This window comes from Lissotriton vulgaris, chromosome 3_1 (assembly GCF_964263255.1).
Source record: "Lissotriton vulgaris chromosome 3_1, aLisVul1.2, whole genome shotgun sequence".
NCBI lineage: Eukaryota > Metazoa > Chordata > Amphibia > Caudata > Salamandridae > Lissotriton > Lissotriton vulgaris.
This window is the reverse complement of record NC_141689.1, coordinates 1,089,263,828-1,089,286,635: the sequence shown is the minus strand read 5'-3', so window position 1 is coordinate 1,089,286,635 and position 22,808 is coordinate 1,089,263,828. Positions and strand designations below refer to the sequence as shown.

General features: G+C 50.6%; 1 protein-coding gene across 19 annotated transcripts in view; it reads right to left on the bottom strand.

Moving 5' to 3' along the window:
* Positions 1-22,808, bottom strand: part of LOC147727467 (ankyrin repeat domain-containing protein 17-like) — a 1,323,072-nt gene that overhangs the window by 625,948 nt on the left and 674,316 nt on the right. For all 19 annotated transcript variants that reach the window (XM_086961534.1, XM_086961542.1, XM_086961537.1 and 16 more), the window contains one exon: positions 5,637-5,748. In XM_086961534.1, the coding sequence (XP_086817660.1) occupies positions 5,637-5,748 (112 nt within the window). The remainder of the gene's footprint in view (positions 1-5,636; positions 5,749-22,808) is intronic.

Below are 22,808 nucleotides of genomic sequence, written 5' to 3'. Positions count from 1 at the left end.
GTTTGTATTTTTTCTCTGTCCTGGGTGTGACAGCCCTGCAGCTTGCTGGTTCTTTGAAAGCCTCTCTTCCCTGGTCCAGGACACTTGGTAGCATGGGGAGGAATGGACTCCTGGTTTGAGTGGGGAGCAGGGACTCTAGGAGGAAGCAGGCTTTTGCTTTTTCTTCCTCCAGTTTCACTCCATAAGCTGTTGCCGCGTTCCTGATGATCATGTTGTAGATCCCAATGTCATCTGGCGGCGAAGGCTTCAATGGGTACATCTCCACGGCCTCTTCAGGGTATTCGGCGTTGAGGTCCTGCCAATCCAGGTCCTGTGCCACCGAGGATGCAGAGTCCACACTTGTGCGCTGGTCTTCTTTGCCTTCCTCGAAATAGTATAGGCCCTCTTCCTCTTGGTGTTCCTGGGGCTCGGGAGTTTTCGGCGGCTCTTCGGCATCAAACTCCTCCTCGTCCTTGACTTAGACGATATTCATTGCCGGCTTCGACAGGATGGTGAATCTCTTCATCCGCTCGTCGAATTCTCTTTTCCTTTGCAGGATGTTATTCATTTAGGCCTTGAGCATTCTCTTAATCCTTTCCATCTTGGCGGCCTGTTCGGCGTTGTGTTTCGGACAATCTCTTCGACGTCGAAGAAGCCTTCGGGTCCTTTTCCTTCGGCGTATAGAGTGCTCCTTTTTGGGGGCGTGCTTCGACGACCTAGGCTTTTAGTAGGTTTTCACCACCTGGGAGTCCTTTTCGAAAGATCCGCTGGGCTGTTAGTCCCTGGATGCAGCTGCGGCCGTCAAAACAGGTAGACACACAAAGGTCCCCTTAATTCAACTACCAGTAGTCGGGGTTCCCTTTGTAAGGGTCGGTGTGGACATAGTGGGTCCACTAGAACCTCCCACAGCATGAGGAATTATTTCATACTGGTGGTAGTGGATCATGCCACCAGGTATCCTGAAGCAATTCCCCTTAGGACTACTGAAGCTCCTGCAGTAGCCAAGGCCCTCATTGGTGTTATTCACCAGGGCAGGGTTTCCTAAGGAGGTGGTTTCAGACAGGGGGTCAAACTTCATGACTGCATACCTAAAATATATGTGGAAAGAGTGTGGAGTGCAGTGCAAGTTTACTACACCCTATAACCAACAAACCAATGATCTTGTTTAAAGGTTCAGCAAAACATTGAAGGGCATGATTATGGGGTTCCCTAAAAAACTCAAAAGGAGAATGGATGTCCTCTTATCATGCTTGCTTTTTGCCTACAGAGAGGTACCTCAGAAGGGAGTAGGGTTTTCCACTTTGAACTTCTGTTTGTCCATCCTGATGGTGTAGGCAGAACTACCGTTAGAGATGGGGGGATGAGTGACCGGGCCCAACAAAGAGCTCGGGAAGAGGGATGCGTGATGGATGAAGTTACAGGGACAGGGATGGGTGCCTCGTGTGAGCTTATAACTGATACGATAGGTATGGGGGTAACTAGCACACACATGGCGAATACTTCTTCCTGTGATCGAGAATCTTTCTCGCCAATTTTAAACCCAATTACTGACAACAAACCCCTGAAAATGTTGTCCTGGAACGTGGCAGGCCTTTGTAACAAACTGGCCTGCCTTACTGGGGCACTTTTATAGACGAAAATGACGTATGCCGCTTCCAAGAAACCTGGGCTAGGGAGGAACATTTTCGGCTCGGTTTTGCTTTCTTCTCAGTTCCCGCAAGGTAGGTGGGGGGAGACCATCGGGGGGGCTAACAATCTGGGTGGGTACACACTTGGGTTGTAGTGCTAAGGTCTTGGAGACCACAGTAAAGGATGTCCAATGTGTATTGCTGGAGTGGCCAAATGCTTCTAGACTCGCCCTGGTTAACATCTACTCTAGACCAGTGAGTATTACACCTGAGTCTAGAACCATCAATGAGCATGCACCTTTCTAAGTGGGATCCCCAAAGGGGTTACTTATGTGGTAGGGGGTGACTAACTCTCTAGTAGACTTGATGGATGGAGCAAACCAGGCGGAGGACGACCACTGGAAAATGCCCCAGGTGGTTGGTCCCCCACCTAGGTCCTGGGCTCCGTTGGCGGTCCAAATCATGGCCCTGACCTTAAACCACTCAATCAGGGCGTGCAATGGCCGTGTAAAATCGGACATTCCGTCAAAATGTACCTTTAATAAACCTGGCCAAGAGGCACGCTTGGACTATATATTTGTCGAGTGCTGTGCTTGGTATAGGGTCGTTGATTTTAGTGTGGTAACTAGGGGGGAAAGCGATCATAATGCGTTGATCCTAGATTTTCTTTCCCCGGGTAATCCCGGGGATGGTTATAAATTAGGGTCTCCCCAGATGACCGGGCCCTCCTCTCTACCAACAGGCGTAGGATTAGATGGGACAAAGTGGTAACTCGACCTGAGTTAGTAGCCGAGTTATATGCCCGGGTAATACCGGCGCTGGAAGCTCCTGGCGCCTTGAGTATAAAACACCGCTCCCCTGTAGTGTATACACAACTTGGATATCTCTATAAGGTTCTAATTAATAGCCTAGATGAAATTCTAAATCCACCTGGGCTAATGAGGAGAAGAGTGGGCTCCAAACCTACCTGGTTTAACTCGGCCTGTAGGAAGGCGAAAGCAGACCTCCTTCAGGCTTTGCAACAAAAAGACAATAGGGCACTAATAAAAGAAAGGAGGGCAGCATATAGTACCAAATCCATCATGCCAAGATAAAGTGGGGCAATGAGAACTGGGCCAATTTAACAACGGCTCTTAAAACAAGAGATCCCCGGACGTTCTGGCAAATTTGTGAATACCGGGTCGGCTGAACCGGTTTCGGCTATAGTGACTAATATTGCGGCGGAGGTGTGGGAAGAACACTTCCTTACCTTGTAGCAGGGGGAGCCCCAGCCCTGTGACCTGGACACGGAGGGAGCAGCCTCCAGTTCCATCACGTAAATTAACGACCCCGAGTTCACCGAGGGTGAGGTCTGTGCTGCTATTCTTAACCTCCCTTCTAGCAAAGCACCAGGATTAGACAAATTGCCGGGTGAGCTCCTGAAGCATGAACCCAGGGTTTGGGCCCCATATTTAATGGTTGTCTACAATGCAATTTGTGGCGCATGGCGGTCCCTAGTACTTGGCTTGGAGCAGAGATAGTCCCTATCTTCAAGAAGGGCTCACCTCTGCTCCCAGCCAACTACAGGCCAATCAGCCTTATTGATGTACCCCAAAATTTTTTTCAAGGCGGATTCTTGATCGCTTGTTGGTATGGATTAAGGAGCATTCCATCTTTAGTCCATTGCAGGCAGGGTTTACAGAGAATGTCTCCACCACGGATCAGATCTTTCGATTAACCCTGCTCTATTGGAAGACAGTGAAGATAAGAGGGTGGCTCACTTTAAACAGCTCTTGTGGATCTCCGCGCGGCCTTTAATCTTGTGCCACGCGGGAAACTGTGGACTGTGCTCAGGGACCAGGGCATATCGCCCCTGCTATTAAATATGATAATCCGACTCCATACCGAGAACTTCGCGCAGGTGAGGTGTGGGAAAGACGGTGCTCTGTCAGGCAGATTCCCCGTTGGCAGGGGGGTAAGGCAGGGGTGCGTTTTGGCACCCACCCTGTTTTGCCTCTATATCAATGGCGTAATCTCACACCTGGATGCGGTAGTAGATAGTGATGCTTCAAAACTCGCTGGACGTCGGATCTCTGCGATTATGTTCGCCGACGATACCTTATTGCTCTCAAAGACACCTATGGGCATCCAGCGAGTTTTGGATGGGTTCGTATCCTTTTGTGGGGATCGGGGGTTGGAAATAAACACCTCAAAAACGAAATTTATGATTTTTACCCCCCCCCCCCCAGTAGCAACACGCCCAAACCCCTTGATAGCCGGAGTCCGCTTAGAAAGGGTTCATACCTTTGTCTATCTGGGGGCTTACGCTGAATGAATCCATGACCTGGGGCCAGCATCAATTAAAATCGCAACTAAAGCGGACTCAGATAGCGGGGGGTATTCTCAAACTCCTGACCAAATCCCCGGTCAAGCCATTTGGCCCACCTCTGAAAATATATAAACTTCGGGCACGGGGGGCAGCAACCTATGGTGGTGAACTTTGGGGACATAAGGGCTGCTCTGCGATCTCGGTTGCGGAGAATAAGTTTTTGAGATATCTGGCTGCGCTGCCCCTGAGTACACCAATAATGCCCTTAAGGCTTGATTTGGGCCTTAGACCTATCGATGATGAGTAGGGCCTTAAGACATTAACCTTTTGGCGGAGACTCTGGGTTACTCCGGAGCTCAAGAATTACAGGCAGGAGTTAGCCGATTTATTGAGGTTCGCGAATGTGGGCACATTTTCCTGGCTTAAGTATGTGAGAGAGGGACTGGAGAATCTAGGCCTTGCATCAATGTGGTCCGATCCGGAGCATGAGTGCAGTGGAATTTCGCGTAACCAGTTGGTTAATATGTATCGTGAAAGTAAATTGGCCCGCCTCATGTCAAACTCCCATTCCGGCATACTTATTGGTATGTTTTTAATGACTCAGGATTTTTACCAATTTGAACATGTCTTAGACGATGTTAGCCCTATTGTTGCAAGGAAGCTGTACCTCCAATGGCGGCATGGCTCATTACCCATCAGAACCTTTACGTGTAATTGGTATCCTTCTTCCCCTAAGAACTGTCCAGGTTGCACCTCAGACTTGGAAAATGAAGTGCATGTTTTGTTCTTCTGTCCCGCTTACTCAAAACCGAGAAGAAGGTGGATTATTGCGCTATGTAAAAATCTGGGGATTAGGCACTGCTTCCAAGTATATAGAATTCTAAAAACGGACCTCTCTCCTGTAATGGTCTTTGCTGTATCTAAATTCTTATCAGCAATGTGGAATATAAGAAGGTCCTTGGTGAATAATGTATGAACTTGTTCAATTAAGCTACTTTTGCAGAGCTGGACTGATGCCGGATTCCAAATTCCGGAGGGGAAACAAAATATAATTTATTTAGGTGTATCTGCTCTATCATTCTTCTACGATATGTGTTTTAATTCTATTTCTTACATGTTACTGAAATCTATCACTTTTAACTGTCTTAACGATGTATGCTTTTATGACATTTTTGTCGAAATAAAGAGTTGATTGATTGATGAATTCATATTGAAAGTGGTGCCGGACCTAAGTTTGGGACAACTGTCTCTTTGAGACATCCTGTATCTACTCTGTGGGCTTACGGCCCCCCCATCGCTTTTAATTTGTTGCTTTGCGTGTCCTTCAAAAATGCTTGCTTCTCTGTGGTCAGTGGGGGTTATATGTCCCTCCTTTTTGTGTGTCGACTCGTCCCATGGAGCTTGCCCCTATTACTTGTAGACTTGCCCTTTTGTGCATGTAGATTTGTTCAAGCGCATTATTTATTTGGTTTCTGCCTGTGTTTTCAAAATGTCACGGTCACCCAACAGGAGTTCATTTGCTGTACTGCTAATAAACATACGTGTGTCAGCAAAAAAAAAAAAAAAAAATCACAATAACCAGCTAATTGTTCTGCTGATTTTTCTAGTATGAATCATTTAAGTAGCATATGCATACTGTATACATTCCGTTTTAAAATTCACTGACATGCCAATTAACTAAAAGGAGCAAGGAAAAGCTCAGCAATTCAGCATTCTCCCACCTTTTTTATCTCGATGCTCTATATTTGCACCTCGTTCCAAAAGAGTTTGCACTAATTCCTCATGGCCACCTGCACAGGCAAGAGTCAACGCTGTGTCATGATTACTCTCCGTCTACCATGGAAAACACAAAAGCACAAATGTGAATAAAGTGCACTGTACACAAGTATTGTCAATTCATTTAAAAAAAGAGACTGACAAAGACCTTACTGATCAAACTTTAGGCAAGCATGCTTTCAAGTAAACATTCTATTAAGGAGGAGAATTAAATATACAATGATAATTTGGGCCCTAGCACCGTAATACTTTTTGAAGTCTTAAATAGCGGGCATACAGCAGCATGACAAGGAAAACCATTACTTGGGGAAAGATGGGGTCGTGTTCATCACCACAATTTTCCAAATTAGGAGCTGAAATCACTCAATTGGTTGCCATGTACGCAAATGGGAGTAGGCATGCTATCTTTAAATACACTTTAGATTTGATGGGTAAATAAAAAGATTACAGAGCCCCAATTAGTAAATGCTGCACAGAAAAATAGTTTACTTACCTGCAAAATAGTTTTAAACTTTGATGCTCTTCTAGATTCACAAGCGGTGAATTATTCCATGATTTAGTATCTCATCCGTAATATCTTGCTTTTCAATGTTTACTTTGGGTGTTAAACGCAGACTGAGTCACAATCGCTCTAGAACAGCATCAAACTGAAAAATTATTGTTACTGGTAGTAATCAGTTTCTTTCGCAGTGTGAACTTCACCTGGATTCATATGCTGTACAAAGCATCCCTGTGGAGGAGTATTAGAAGAGTGAGTAGTGGCAAACAAATGTCGTAATACTGACACACTTGAGCCTCCTTGCAAGACTGTTATCAGAATAGTGTTTGGTAAAAGTATGCCTTTTTATGACCAAATGGCCGCTGTACAAAAAAATGTTAAGTGAACCGTTAATCGTGAACTCAAGGGACAAGATGGAAGCCCAGATTCCTGAAGCGTCGCTTCTCGCCGCCGTCCAGTCCAAGGCACTATGACCCGATGCTCAAAAGTTGACCCAGAGTCTGCTGAACCCGGGAGAGTCATCAGAGTGCAGATAGGTCGCCCAGAAGGTACGTTCATGCCAAAAGAAAAGAACTGCTATGCAGTTGTATCGGATGACTGGACTTCTACTACGCTCGAAAGGAATCCAAGGGACGTCAACCCTCATGGCTAAAATCTCCTTTGCAAGATTTCCTCAACAAGTCTGTGGACATAGGAGTAGCCACAGGAAACTCCTGTCAACCGTGCAGCATCTCTCAGCATCCCTGAGCATCTTCAAAACACTGTATCCCCTGCATCAGGACCACTCAATAGACGTCAGTGGCAAGACCCACTGATGCTGGAACTGCAATGGAGACTGCTTTTCTAGATGAGGTAACTGTGGACCTTGCTGGTACCTGGCTGGCTCTCTTCCGGAGTTAGTCGCACAAGGTAATTAAGTAGAACGCATCGATTCTTAAAGTGTCAAATTAATTGAATTTGCCAATCCTTGTTTGTGGTAAGTAACAAGTGTTGATTTACTATACTTGGCAAATTCTGTATTTCCAGAACCTTCCAGTGGATCTTTTTTATTTTGGTGCCAAAAATGAAATTAAAATCGAATCTATTTTCATAAATTGTTGGCAGATGAGGGTCTCATTTCTTTCTTCAATTGTTTAAGTGCTTTTCATGTTTTCCTTTGTGAAAGCTGGACTGCTCAGAAGAAAGCTACCCAGGGTTGAGCTAAGGGTTTAACAGACAAACCCTGACAGGTCCTAAAGGGGTTGTAGTGTATTACTTGGGGAGTTCACACAACCATACCATATACCTCATTTCCTTACAGTGCTTGGCAATATTACTCTATTTCCTTGGACAGGGTTTTTAAGTGTGACAACAATGTCTGTTTTGGCCATTGAGATTCAACTACCTTTCTAATGTTGGATCTTTAAACCTGGTTGATAACAAATAGGATTAGTGGAAACAGAGGAAAGGCATACGCCAAGATCACATACCAGCTCATCGACAGTGCAGTCCCTAGTACTGTTGAAGTTTGTGGCAGGAAGCACATTTCTAGCATTTTTTCCCTTTCTCTTGTAACAAACATTTGTACTTGGTTCTCTCCATCTTTGAAACCTGTACAGTATTAAGGACTGATTAAATTCCCATTTGTGAGAATTGCTTACTGTCTGTACATTTTGTTCTCCTGAAACCCGATCGGCAACCAGAGTGAAGTCTCTTTCCACTGGCCAATGTCTTTTTTGAATCTGTAGATCTGATAACTGGTAAGTCATGGGTCATGTAATCATTGTAGTGTTGTTGACTGCCAATAGTTGTATCACTTGACACTAAATCTGGTGCTGAAAAGGGGTTACTGCATTAGTTCTAGGTGATTCTTTTGCTTAACTTCTTTTAAGGACAATAACACTGACAATCAAGTTTTAGATGCACTTCCGCAGCTGTCTGTAACATATATTGTGACTGCTTAGGCAGAGACCTTTGAAAGTTATTCCGTTTTACGCATTGTTTAGATTCCACCACTTGAGCTCCTTCCTTGGCTTGTTTGTAACATCTTCCCAGTCCCCTCTCACGTGAGACCACTGACTGTTTACACATGATACCACTTAAGTAATGTTTAAACAAGCATTTGGGATGAGAAGGATGCAATATTTGGCAACAATTTCAGCACTGTTCTCCCTGTCAGAGACTTGCATCTGTCAAAGGAGAATTTGATTTTGTAGTTTGTTTGCAGCGTTGGTTTTGCCAACGCTACTTTCACATTGAGATCTGCTGCCAAGAATGGGTGCATATCTGAGATAGGTAATGACTTCTTTAGATTGACTGAATCTTAATTGGTACATTAATCTGCAAGCTTTTTCAGACTGGCTTGACATGGTTTGAAATGAATACCCTTTATGAGGCAATAGAAATGACGAGCTGTTAAATAATCCACAGGAACAGGTTCAGATATTAGCTGATTTAATGAGCAGCACAGCAACATGAAAAGCAGTCTCTTGGACCACAGGAACAGTGCAACTGACCTGAAGCCAAGAACACAGTAGTGTTCTAAGAACACTTAAAGAATAACATGCAGGATTTAAAGGTACAGGAAAATGCAATGAGATGAAATGTAACACATCTCCCTTCAATAGGAAAAAAGAAAGGAAAGGGGTTATGAAACATAATCATCAAATTTAACAGGAAGCAATTTAGAACGATCGGAAGACTTAACTCTTGAGGCAATGGAACTACTAGCAGCTTCTGGAGAACAGGGAATGGGAGTTTGCTGCACAATAGGACATTTTGCAACACGAATAACATTCCACAATCTGCCATCCTGGGTAATGACACTATTACTAAAAACCTTTACTAGTTTCATTGGCTTACTAAACTTATCAGAACATTTTGAAACAAGACCAGGTCTTTTAATTCTCACAACATCTCCCACAGAAAAATTATGAGATTTAACATTCCACTTTTGGTCATACCACAATTTGCTTTTAGCTTGTTTTTCCTCAACTTTCTGAGAGGCTTGTTCAACCAACTCTTGTGAGAAAAACACGAGCCTTAGTTACTTTGTGTGCTAGATGCATCAGTAAGCGGAAGGAAAATGCTACTTACCAGTATGCATCTGTTCTTGGCATGTAGAGCTGCAGAGTTGTACACTTAGCATTAGATCGCCACCTGGTGTTGGGCTTGGATGATTGCGTGTTGTTGTCGTCTTGGAAGAAGTCTTTGTAGTCACGAGATAGGCGACTCCTCCCTTGGACGATAGTGCGCATGGGCATCGGCTCCATCCTTAGATTGTTTTTCGCCATGATGGGAAATGATGGAGTAGAAGTAAAGAAAAAGATGTCCATGCGTGTGCATCTAAGTAAGATAAGAACTGGAACAAATACAGGTCAAGGGGAGGCGGGAGGGCGTGTACAACTCTGTAGCTCTACATGCCAAGAACAGATGCATACTGGTAAGTAGCATTTTCCGTTCGAGGCATATGAGCTGCAGATTGTACACTTAGCATCGATTGTGCAGCAGTGTCTCCCCTAGCTTTGGTCACCTGTATCTGTTGCAGTAGTTTGAAAGAGTTTTAAGGACAGCTTGGCCTACTGCAGCTTGCTGCTTGGCTTGCACATCAACACAGTAGTGTTTAGGGAAGGTGTGTGTTGTAGACCATGTTGCTGCCTTGCATATGTCCTCTAGGGGGATGTTTCCTAAGAAAGCCATAGAGGCTCCTAGTTTGCGTGTGGAGTGCGCTCTAGGAGGACCTGTTAATGTACATTTTGCTTTTTGATAGCATATTTGTATACATTTTACAATCCACCTCGCAATACCACCTTTAGAGATAGGGTTGCCGTTAAGAGGTGGAGAGAAAGACACAAACAGTTGTTTTGATCTATATAGTAGAGAAGATCTCTTAACATCTAGTGTGTGTAAAGCCATTTCCGCTACAGAGTCTGGGTTTTGGAAAAACACAGGTAACTCTACAGATTGGTTTAAATGAAAAGGAGTTATGACTTTGGAAGGAATTTTGGATTAGTTCTTAAAACCACTTTGTAACGATGTAGTTGTAAAAATGGTTCTTGTATTGTGAATGCTTGTATCTCACTTACTCTTCTAAGAGAGGTAATAGCAATAAGGAAAGCTGTTTTCCACGTGAGGAATTGCAGCTCACATTTATGTAAAGGCTCAAAAGGGTGTCCCATGAGTCTTGTAAGAACAACGTTTAGGTTCCATACTGGAGAAGGTGGCAACCTGGGTGGGATGATTCTTTTTAATCCTTCCATAAATGCTTCAATTGCAGGTACTCTGAAAAGAGGCAGATGTCTGTTTTGTAAATATGCTGCAATTGCTGCAAGGTGAAGGCGTATGGATGAATATGCCAAGTTACACCTTTGTAAATGTAAAAGGTAGCAAATGATATTTTGGATGGAAGCATCCAGGGGATCAATTTGGTTATTGTTGCAATAAATGGCAAATCTCTTCCATTTAGCAGAATAACTAACTCTGGTAGTAGGTCTCCTGGCCTCTTTAATGATGTTCATACAGTCTGGTGGTAGGTTAAGATAACCAAACTAAGACTTCAGGAGCCAGATCGCCAGATTCAGTTGATTTGGATCTGGATGTCTCCATGGTTCTGCGTTAACAGGGATGGAGTCAGTCGTAACTTTTGTTATGGAACTAGAGATAGTTCTAGCACTGTGGTGAAAGACGGTTGGCGTGCCCATGTGGGAGCTACTAGGATTAGTTTGAGAGACTGTTGTCTGAGCTTGCGTACTACTAAAGGTATAAGTGGCAGTGGCGGAAAAGCGTACGCAAATCTGCCTGACCAGTTCATCCATATTGCATTGCCCTTGGACAGCGGGTGTAGAAACCTGGCAGCGAAGGTTGGGCATTTTGCGTTTGTGTGTGGCGAACAGATCTATGTCTGGATGACCCCACTTGTGAAAGAAAGGTTGAAGAACCTGCGGATGTAGTTCCGATTTGTGAACTTGTTGTGTTTGCTGACTCAACAGATCTGCTATCTGATTGTGAACTCCTGGAAGGTGCTCTGCTAGCAGATATATATATATTCTGTGGAATGGCCCATTTCCAAATGTTCTGTGCGAGCTGGGACAGTTGTGGAGAGTGAGTCTCCCCCTGTTTTTGTATATAATACATGGCTGTCATGTTGTCCGTCGGGATTAAGACAGCTTTGTTCTGTACTTGTACTTGGGATGTTTTGAGTGCTAAGAATATTGCTAGCAGCTCTAGATGGTTGATATGGAACAATTTTTGTAGGAGATGGGCTCCCCATCCTATGAGGGATGCATCTGCTGTGAGCACTAGTTGTGGAACAGGTTCAAGGAAAGGCCGCCCTCTTGTCAAATTTTTGGTGTTCCACCACTGCAGAGATCGATGTGTGCGGCTGTCTACCAACACCAGGTCTGTTAGTAGACCTTCAGCCTGGTTCCACTGTTGTGCTAGATATTCTTGTAATGGACACATTTGCAGTCTTGCATATGGTACTATGAAGATGCAGGATGCCATCATGCCTATAAGTCTCATGAGCACTCTGGCTTGCAGAGATTGTTGGTGTTGAAAAGCTGGAGGAGGATACTTGAATGCTCTGTATCCTTGCTGGACTGGGATACGCTAGAGCTGTAGACGTGTTGAAGCCCCTATATACTGATGTATATGAGAGGGTTGCAGGTGCGACTTGGTGTAGTTGATTGTGAACCCTAAGTCGTGCAATGTTTCAATTGTCTGATGTGTGTGTTGGACATACTGATTGAATGACTTGGCTTTTATGAGCCAATTGTCTAGATAAGGGAAGACATGTATTTGTTGTCTCCTGAGATGTGCTGCTACTATTGAACAAGTTACTTACCTTCGGTAACCATATATCTGTATGAAACATTAGTTAGTTAGTTAGTATTAGATTCCTTACCTTAGAATATCCCCAGGCGTCAGTCTGGATCCGGAAACTTTTGCGTAGCAGTACCCCTGCGCGTCGGTAGGCGTCGTCTGCAGGCGTCCCCTGCGGCTCCGCGTCCGTCGTTGGCGTCGTGCGCCGTGATGACGTCGCTGGAGTATATAGACGTTGCCTCCGCGCGCTGACGTCAGTTCTTTGCACACAGCTTTTCCGCGCCAGACCACGCAGAACCATGTGAGAACCAACACTGGTGCCATTTGAAACTAGGGCCCTGAAAGGGATGTCCTTAACCCTAGGTATCAGTACGCAGAACGGGGAGGATGGGCGGGTCGGTAAGGAATCTAATACTAACTAATGTTTCTTACAGATATATCGTTACCGAAGGTAAGTAAATGGTTCATCTGAAAGAAACACGTTAGTATTAGATTCCTTACCTTAGAATAGATACCCCAGCAATACCAACCCCGGTGGTGGGTCTGCGAACCAATACAATCCTACACCAGAAAGTCCTGGAGGACAGAACGGCCAAAGACCGTGCAGGCAGTAATGCCTCGCAAAGGTGTGCAGCGAGGCCCACGTAGCCGCCTGGCATATGTCCTGCAAGGGGATTCCCCGCCCCAGGGCAGTAGTAGCCGCCGTGGCCCGAGTGGAATGGGCCCTCAGCCCAACAGGAGGCTCCTTCCGAGCCAAAGAGTAGCATGCCTTGATGCACAGAACGACACACCGAGAGATGGTCCGTTTATGTACCGCCCGTCCCTTCTTCGCACCCACGTAGCCAACAAACAGTTGGTCATCCACCCGGAATTGGCGTGTGCGATCCATATAAAATGAAAGCGCGCGTTTTGGGTCCAGACGATGGAGCCGTTCTTCATCCTTTGAAGGATGCGGAAGCGGGAAGAAGGAAGGGAGGGTGATGGACTGCCCGATGTGAAAAGCAGAGACAACTTTGGGCAGGAAAGAAGGTCTAGTTCTCCGAACCACCTTGTCTGGATGAATGGACATGAAAGGAGGTTTGACAGAAAGAGCCCGGAGCTCACTCACCCTCCTGGCAGAGGTGATGGCAACCAGGAAGGCCGTCTTTAAAGTGAGGAGACGGAGAGGACAGGAATGAAGGGGCTTAAAGGGAGCACACATCAAGAATGTTAGAACCAGGTTCAAGTCCCACTGAGGCATCACAAACGGAACAGGTGGATACATGTGTGTGATGCCCTTCAAGAATCTTGTTACAATGGGGGACTTGAACAAAGAAGGTTGATCAGGCAGCCTCAGAAAGGCCGAAAGGGCAGAAAGGTAGCCCTTGATAGTGCCCAGAGCCGAGCCCTGCTGGGCAAGAGAAAGAAGGAAGAGAAGAACCTCAGAAAGAGGGGCAGAAAGAGGATCCACAGCCTTTGCTGTGCACCATGCCACAAACTTGTTCCACCGACAGGCGTATACCGATTTCGTGGAGGAACGCCTGGCTGCCAGATTCACATCACAGACTTCAGGAGGCAAGTCAAATGGCCTCAACTGCCGCCGCTCAATCTCCACGCATGGAGGTGGAGGCTGGACAGGTTCGGGTGGAGGACCGTCCCCTGCTGATGCGACAGAAGGTCCTCCTGAAGGGGCAGGCGGATCGGGGGACCGACTGACATGCTGAGTAGCTCGGGATACCAGTACCTTCGAGCCCAGTCCGGAGCCAGAAGGATGACTTGGGCCCGGTCGCGCCTGATCTTCTTCAGCACTCTGGGCAGAAGTGGTATAGGCGGAAAGGCGTATAACAGACCGCAACTCCACTCGCGCTGAAAGGCGTCGCTGTGCGAGTGCCGTCTTGGAAACTCCAACTCGCAGAACTGATGACATTGCGCATTCTCTTCTGTGGCGAATAGATCTAACCAAGGCTCTCCCCATTGCCGAAAGAGGCCTTGCGCCACGTCCGAGTTCAGACGCCATTCGTGATCCATCGAGCACCGACGGCGGAGTTCGTCCGCCCTGGCGTTCAGAGAACCTGCCAGGTGTTGAACCGTCAGAGTCACGCCCTGACGTTCCAGCCATTGCCAGAGGCGCAGAGCCTCCTGGCAGAGGGTCCGCGACCCCACCCCGCCCTGTTTGTTGCAGTACCACATGGCGGTGGTGTTGTCCGTGAACACCTGCACTACACTCCCGTTGACAAAGGGGAGGAATGCTTTCAGTGCCAAATGAATCGCCCTGAGCTACAACAAGTTTATATGGAGCCGGGACTCCGCCGGAGACCAGATGCCTCTGTTCTCCGCCTCTCCCAGGTGGCCTCCCCAGCCCTGGAGGGACGCGTCCGTCACAACAACGTGCTCCGGTTGGGGAAGGGAGAGGGATCTGCCTCTGACCCAATCGCGGTCCGTAAGCCACCACTGCAGTTGTCTTGCAGTGCCCTCCGAGATCAAGACATGGTCGGACAGATTGCCCTGATGCTGGGCCCACTGAAACTTCAGGTCCCACTGCAGAGACCGCATCCGCCACCGGGCGTGATGCACCAGAAGGATGCAGGAAGCCATCAGCCCCAGCAGCCGCAGCGTCAATCTGACCGAAACCCGGTATAACGGCTGAACGATGGGAATCAAAGCCTGTATATCCTGGACCAGCCGTTCCGGAGGATAGACCCGAAACTGCGCCGAGTCCAGAACCGCTCCAATGAAAAGGAGCTTCTGAGAGGGACACAGGTGTGATTTCGGCACGTTGATGGAGAACCCTAGCGCGTGCAGGAGGTCTGACGTCATCTGAAGGTGGTGGACGACTGTCTGGGGCGAGCCCGCCTTCAACAACCAGTCGTCTAGATAGGGGAAGTCTGAGACCCCCAATCTGCGCTGATGAGCTGCGACCACCGCCATCACCTTGGTGAACACCTGTGGGGCGCTCGTAAGGCCGAAGGGGAGCACGATAAATTGAAAATGCTCCAGGCCTACCGTGAACCGCAGGTAACGCCGGTGGGCCGGCAGGACAGGGATGTGAAAATACGCATCCTGCAAGTCCAACGCTACCATCCAGTCTTGCGGGTCGAGAGCAGCCAAGACCTGAGCTAAAGTCAACATCTTGAACTTCTCCTTCCGGAGGAAGCCGTTGATGTTCCTTAGATCCAAGATAGGACGTAGGCCCCCTTTGTCCTTCTTGGGTACCAGAAAGTAGTGGGAATAGCAACCACGTCCTACTTCTGGCCCAGGAACGCGCTCGAGGGCCCCCTTGGCCAAGAGGGCCGTAACTTCCTCCATCAGAAGTGCCAAGTGGTCCCCCGACACACAGTGGTTCTGCGGTGGCATGGCTGGAGAAGTTGTCTCGAAGGGGAGGGAGTAGCCCCTTCGGACGAGCTGCAGCACCCACCTGTCCGATGTTATTGTGCGCCAGTGGGAGAGGTGATGGCGAACCCTGCCTCCCACCGGTGTCACATGGGCCTGAAAGCTCGGACTAGGAGGATTTAGTGGCAGATGCTGCGGGGGGAGGTGTGGCCTGACCTCGCGCTGTCCCCGACCGCCACCACGGCGGTTTCCACGGCCGCCACCGCGTTGATAAGTCTGTTGCGGCGCGTGGCTGGCAGCACGTGTGGGACCGCCCCTTCCTTGGCCACGAAAGAAGCGAAACGAACCCGTTTGCTGGCGCTGGGTCGAGAGACCTAAGGACTTGGCCGCGACCCTGGAGTCCTTGAAGTGCTGCAGCGCGTGGTCTGCTTTGTCGCCAAACAGGAGACTGCCATCAAACGGCATGTCCATCAATGCATTCTGGACATCAGCCGAGAAGTTGGCGGATCTCAGCCAGGCGTGGCGACGAATCGCCACCGTCGTGGACATTGCTCTGCCCAGCGAGTCGGTCGTATCAAGACCACACCTGATGGAATATCTTGCTGCGTCTCGGCCTTCAATCATAGCCTTGCCGAGCTTAGCCCGTACCTCCGGAGGGCATTCAGGCAGCAGGTCCGCGACCGTATCCCACAGAGAGTGGGTGTAACGGCTCAAGAGGCACGCGGTGTTGCAAGACCGCAGTCCCAGACTCAGGGACGAGAAGACCTCTTTGCCATACTGGTCGTACCTCTTTGATTCCCTGTCGGGCGGGGCCGACGGGAATGCGGTCTGGGAGGTGGAGGCCTGGATCACCAGACTCTCAGGGGTGGGGTGGGTGTACAGAAACTTGAGGTCGTCCGCACACGGACGGTGGCGTTTGGCCACGTTCCTATCAACAGGCGAACCTGAAGCGGGCCTGGACCACGTGCCCAAAAGAACGTCCGTTAAAGGCCTCGTTAAACGGCAGCAGTGGCTCCTGTGGGCATGACTGCGGTTGGAGTACCTCAGTGAGGATGTTAGTCCTCACGGCCGCGACGGGGAGCTCAAGGTGTACGGCCTTGGCAGCCCTCATCAACACCACTGAATAGGCAGCCCCCTGCTCCGTAGCCACGGTAGGAGGCGAGACAAAGCCAGGGTTGGGGGGAGTCATCCAGACCACTGGCGTCACCCAAGTCACCTGTCCAGTCCATGTCGTACTGACACTCGCGTGTCAGAGGGTCCTCAGACCCCCTCCTACCCCTCTCCGTATTCTACATCCTCACCATACTCTGAGTCAACAATGTAGACCGGCTCCTCGGGGTTCACAGGCCCCATCGGCGGCGAGCCCGGCGTCCGGATTCGGAGAGGGAATGGGGACGGCGCCGCCCGGAGCCGGCGCCGCGCGGGGGCGGCGCCAGGGGTTGCCCCGATGGAATCGGCACCGGAGAGGCCGGTTGACCAGCCGGCGTCGACCCAGAGGGCCCCTGCGGCGCCGGGGCCGAAGCACCCGACGGCGTCGAGGCAGGGTCACCTGAGCCGCTAGGGCCCCCGGACGGGTTCACAGGGCTCGAAGGCGCTGCGGAACCCGCCGGAGGAGAAAGAGCCCTCATGGCCACGAGGAACGCCTCTATCTCCTCGGGCGACGCGCCTTGCCCAGGGACCGCAGGGTATGGAGCAGGCCGCGTCGGCGACTCACGCGGAGCCGCGGGGGTGGGGCCACCCGAACCCCCGGCCGCCTCGTGCGAGCGTCGGGGGGAGTCGGGGGTACGATGACGACGCCCTGACTTTTTGTGCTTCCTACATGAGGAACCAGAAGAATGGTAACGACTCCCGGAGCGCCTGTGACGGCTCCGCGACCGCTCCCTCGATCACTCTCTTGACCTCCGGCCGGACCGGGACCGCTCTCGACGCGGGGCCGACACCCGGAGCTCGAGCAGCTTGCGGGACCGCTCCCGCCTAGCTTTATTCGTCAAGGCCCGGCAATCGATGCAGGCGTCCACGTCGTGGTCGGGGCCCAGGCACCGGAGGCAGAGTCGGTGATGATCCGTGACCGACATCATCCGGTCACAGTCGTCACAGTTCTTAAAACCGGGCATCCTACTGGCACCGTAGAAGATTCAGAGATCAAAAAAGATCAAAAAACTTGGTCAAAAGACCGGAGTACTGCTCTTCGGATCTGCGCTAACTGGCGTGGAAAAAAGAAGAACTGACGTCAGCGCGCGGAGGCGGCGTCTATATACTCCAGCGACGTCATCACGGCGCACGACGCCAACGACGGACGCGGAGCCGCAGGGGACGCCTGCAGACGACGCCTACCGACGCGCAGGGGTACTGCTACGCAAAAGTTTCCGGATCCAGACTGACGCCTGGGGATATTCTAAAGTAAGGAATCTAATACTAACGTGTTTCTTTCAGATGCTAGGTACTTTGTGAATACTCGTAGTGCCGTTGTCACTCCAAATGGAAGGACTTTGAACTGATAATGTTGTCCTTCCAGTACAAACCTTAGATACTTACTGTGAGCAGGATGTATAGGAATGTGGAAGTAGGCATCCTTTAGGTCTAGTGTTGTAAGGAAATCGCCTTGTTGCAGCAGTGTGGGCACTTGTTGTAAAGTGATCATATGAAAATTATCTGATAGTATGTAATGATTGAGGGGCCTGAGGTCGAGAATTGGTCGTAGTGTCCCGTCCTTCTTGGGAATTAGAAAATACAGCGAGTAAACCCCTGTTCCTTGTTCTTGTAAAGGAACTATTTGTATTGCGTCCTTTTGTAGAAGTGACATAACTTCTTGTTTGAGCAGAATAAGGTGTTCTGTAGACATTGGACGCTGCCTGGGTGGTATGTGTGGAGGGGTTGCTGTAAGGCAGAGCTTTCCAAACTGTGTGTCCCGACACAGTACTGTGTCGCCTGCAAATGGTGGGTGTGTCGCGGGATAACATCGGTATTAAGGGCACTTAGCACATAACTGCTGCTAATTAAGAGGCATTCCTTTGAAAGAGTGTCTCAGAGTCAGCTGCAGCAGCGCAGACTCCGAGACATTCTGGTCTATGGGGGCCGGGCGATTCACCACTAAGCCCCATTAACAAGTAAATAGTCTTTTAAAGACCTACGAAGTACTCGGGTGCAGCTATGTGTGTGCCGGGGAAGCTGGAGGGAGGAAGACAGAGGGAGGGTGACGGCAGACAGAGGGAGGGTGACGGCAGACAGAGGGAGGGTGACGGCAGAGACAGTCCTGGGTAGACAGACAGACAGACAGACAGTCCGGGGTAGACAGACAGACAGACAGTCCGGGGTAGACAGACAGACAGACAGTCCGGGGTAGACAGACAGACAGTCCGGGGTAGACAGACAGACAGACAGTCCGGGGTAGACAGACAGACAGACAGTCCGGGGTAGACAGACAGACAGACAGTCCGGGGTAGACAGACAGACAGACAGTCCGGGGTAGACAGACAGACAGACAGTCCGGGGTAGACAGACAGACAGACAGTCCGGGGTAGACAGACAGACAGACAGTCCGGGGTAGACAGACAGACAGACAGTCCGGGGTAGACAGACAGACAGACAGTCCGGGGTAGACAGACAGACAGACAGTCCGGGGTAGACAGACAGACAGACAGTCCGGGGTAGACAGACAGACAGACAGTCCGGGGTAGACAGACAGACAGTCCGGGGTAGACAGACAGACAGTCCGGGGTAGACAGACAGACAGACAGTCCGGGGTAGACAGATAGACAGACAGACAGTCCGGGGTAGACAGACAGACAGACAGTCCGGGGTAGACAGACAGACAGACAGTCCGGGGTAGACAGACAGACAGACAGTCCGGGGTAGACAGACAGACAGACAGTCCGGGGTAGACAGACAGACAGACAGTCCGGGGTAGACAGACAGACAGACAGTCCGGGGTAGACAGACAGACAGACAGTCCGGGGTAGACAGACAGTCCGGGGTAGACAGACAGTCCGGGGTAGACAGACAGTCCGGGGTAGACAGACAGTCCGGGGTAGACAGACAGTCCGGGGTAGACAGACAGTCCGGGGTAGACAGACAGTCCGGGGTAGACAGACAGTCCGGGGTAGACAGACAGTCCGGGGTAGACAGACAGTCCGGGGTAGACAGACAGTCCGGGGTAGACAGACAGTCCGGGGTAGACAGACAGACAGACAGTCCGGGGTAGACAGACAGACAGACAGTCCGGGGTAGACAGACAGACAGACAGTCCGGGGTAGACAGACAGACAGAGTCCGGGGTAGACAGACAGACAGAGTCCGGGGTAGACAGACAGACAGTCCGGGGTAGACAGACAGACAGTCCGGGGTAGACAGACAGACAGTCCGGGGTAGACAGACAGACAGACAGACAGTCCGGGGTAGACAGACAGACAGACAGACAGTCCGGGGTAGACAGACAGACAGACAGACAGTCCGGGGTAGACAGACAGTCCGGGGTAGACAGACAGTCCGGGGTAGACAGACAGTCCGGGGTAGACAGACAGACAGTCCGGGGTAGACAGACAGACAGTCCGGGGTAGACAGACAGACAGTCCGGGGTAGACAGACAGACAGTCCGGGGTAGACAGACAGACAGTCCGGGGTAGACAGACAGACAGTCCGGGGTAGACAGACAGAGTCCGGGGTAGACAGACAGAGTCCGGGGTAGACAGACAGAGTCCGGGGTAGACAGACAGAGTCCGGGGTAGACAGACAGAGTCCGGGGTAGACAGAGGCAGAGGGGGGGGGAGGCAGAGGGGGGGAGGCAGAGGGAGGGAGGCAGAGGGAGGGAGGCAGGGTCCGAGTGAGACAGAGAGAGAGAGGGAGACAGGGAGAGGGAGAGAGAGAGGGAGAGGGAGACAGAGAGGGAGGGCTACAGAGCGTGAGACAGAGAGAGAGAGAATGAGAAAGAGAGAGCGAGCAAGAGGGCGAGAGAGGGAGACAGCCAGAGGGAGGAGACAGCCAGAGGGAGGAGGGCGACAGAGGGAGGAGGGCGACAGAGGGAGGAGGGCGACAGAGGGAGGAGGGCGACAGAGGGAGGAGGGAGACAGAGGGAGGAGGGAGACAGAGGGAGACAGAGGGAGACAGAGGGAGACAGAGGGAGACAGAGGGAGGAGGGAGACAGAGGGAGACAGAGGGAGACAGAGGGAGGAGGGAGGAGGGAGAGAAAGAGACGGAGGGAGACAGACAGAGGGAGACAGACAGAGGGAGACAGGACAGAGGGAGACATCCTGGGAGACTATTTACACGGTGCTTCTAGATCTGGGCATTGCAACGCTCTGGGGGCATTGTAGTCACAGCGCTTTGATCTGGAACCCTGATGCGAGGAGCGCGATTGTGCAACTAGCCTAGTCAATTTCCTGAGCCCCAGCCTACCTCCAGTTTCGTTTTTCCCTACGCTGACGCCATATTACGCTTGTTGTTGTTGGTGCCTCAGAGCCTGGCCCCCACAGCCCGCCCCGCCTCCTCCATATATGACATATGCATTCTCGCGCAGCGATAACGCGCAGCGATCGCGCCCAATCTGCGCCGAAGGTGCGCCAAAGGTAAGCCCGTCTACGCCCGTCCGCGCCTGGACCGCGCCCAGCGCCAGTCCCCCTGCCCCTCGCGCTGCCCAGCCCCCCCGCGTTACCTACGATGCCGCCACCCTCCTAGCCCTTAACCCCGGTCGCGCCCCCAACTGCGTCCAAGCCGCTCCTGGACGCACCCATGGACCGTTCTCCTGCCTCTCCTGCAAATTTAGCGGCACCGACAACATCTCCGCTGCGACCACAACACAGATTACCGACCCCAACCACCTAGAATGCATCCTTCTCAACACCCGCTCGGTCCACAGGCACGCCATTGACCTTTGGAACCTACTAGACACCATCTCTCCTGACGTCGCCTTCTTAACGGAAACATGGATGAACGCTTCCTCCGCCCCTGACATCGCCATCGCTATCCCTGATGACTATAAGATCACACGCAAGGACCGCACAGACCATACAGGAGGAGGAATCGCTATCGTCCATAAGAAATCAATCCGCATCTCAACCAGCTCTGACGCCAACCTCGCTAACTCCGAACACCTTCACTTCCAGATCCACATCGACCCCAAAACCACACTCCGAGGCACTCTCCTCTACAGACCACCAGGACCCCGCGCAAAATTCAGTGAAGACATCACGGACTTCATCACCCCACACGCGCTCCCCTCCAAAGACTACATCCTTCTGGGAGACCTCAACTTCCACCTTGAAAAGATCAACGACCGCAACACCGCCACCCTCTTGGACAACCTCGCCAACCTCGGACTTAAACAACTGGTCACTTCCCCCACCCACATCGCAGGTCACACACTCGACCCCATCTTCACCTCCAGCAACCATGTCTCCTTCAGCCACACTACGGATCTCCCCTGGACTGACCACAGCTGCGTTCACTTCACCTACAACAAGCCGAAACGCATCATCCACCTCCAACCAACTCTACAAAGAAACTGGAACAAAATCACCACGGAGCAGATCTCCACATCGCTCCTTCAAACCTCCCCAGCCCTCTCTTCTAACGCCAACGAAGCCGCCTCCAACCTCACCCTCTGGCTATCCAACACCGCCGACACCTTAGCACCACTGAAAAAACGTCAACACAAACTTGGCATCAAGAAGGCCTCATGGTTCAACGATGACCTCAAGAATTCCAAGAAACTGTGCCGCTCCCTTGAAAAGGCCTGGAAAAAAGACCCATCCACCAACACCAAGGACGCCTTCAAAAGCGCCATCCGTACTCACCACCAACTGATCCGAATAGCCAAGAAAACAGCATTCAAGGATCGACTTGACAATAACGCCCACAACAGCAAGGAACTTTTCAACATCGTCAAGGAATTTTCCAACCCCTCGGCCAACTCCAACGACATCACCCCCTCTCAAACCCTCTGCGACTCCCTAGCCTCTTTTTTCCACAACAAGATTGCTGACATCCACAACAGCTTTGACAACCAACCCGGAAGCCAACCCACCCTACATCAGCTGACCATCTTCCCCCTCGTTAACACCCTTAACGCCTGGAACCCAATCTCCACTGAGGACACCATCCGCCTGATGAATTCCATCCACTCTGGATCCCCCACAGACCCATGCCCTCACCACATCTTCAACAAAGCAGACTCCATCATAGCTCCGCACCTCCGAGACGTCATCAACTGCTCCTTCAACTCCGCTACCTTCCCAGAAGACTGGAAACACGCTGAACTCACCGCCCTTCTGAAAAAACCAACAGCAGACCCCACCGAACTCAAAAACTACCGCCCCATCTCGCTTCTTCCATTCCTGGCCAAAGTCATCGAGAAAGCTGTCAACAACCAGCTCGCCGCCTTCCTCGAAGCCAACAAATCACTCGACCCCTCACAATCTGGCTTCCGAGCCAAACACAGCACTGAGACCGCCCTCATCGCAGCAACAGACGACATTCGAACTCTACTGGACAATGGAGACACAGTCGCCCTCATCCTC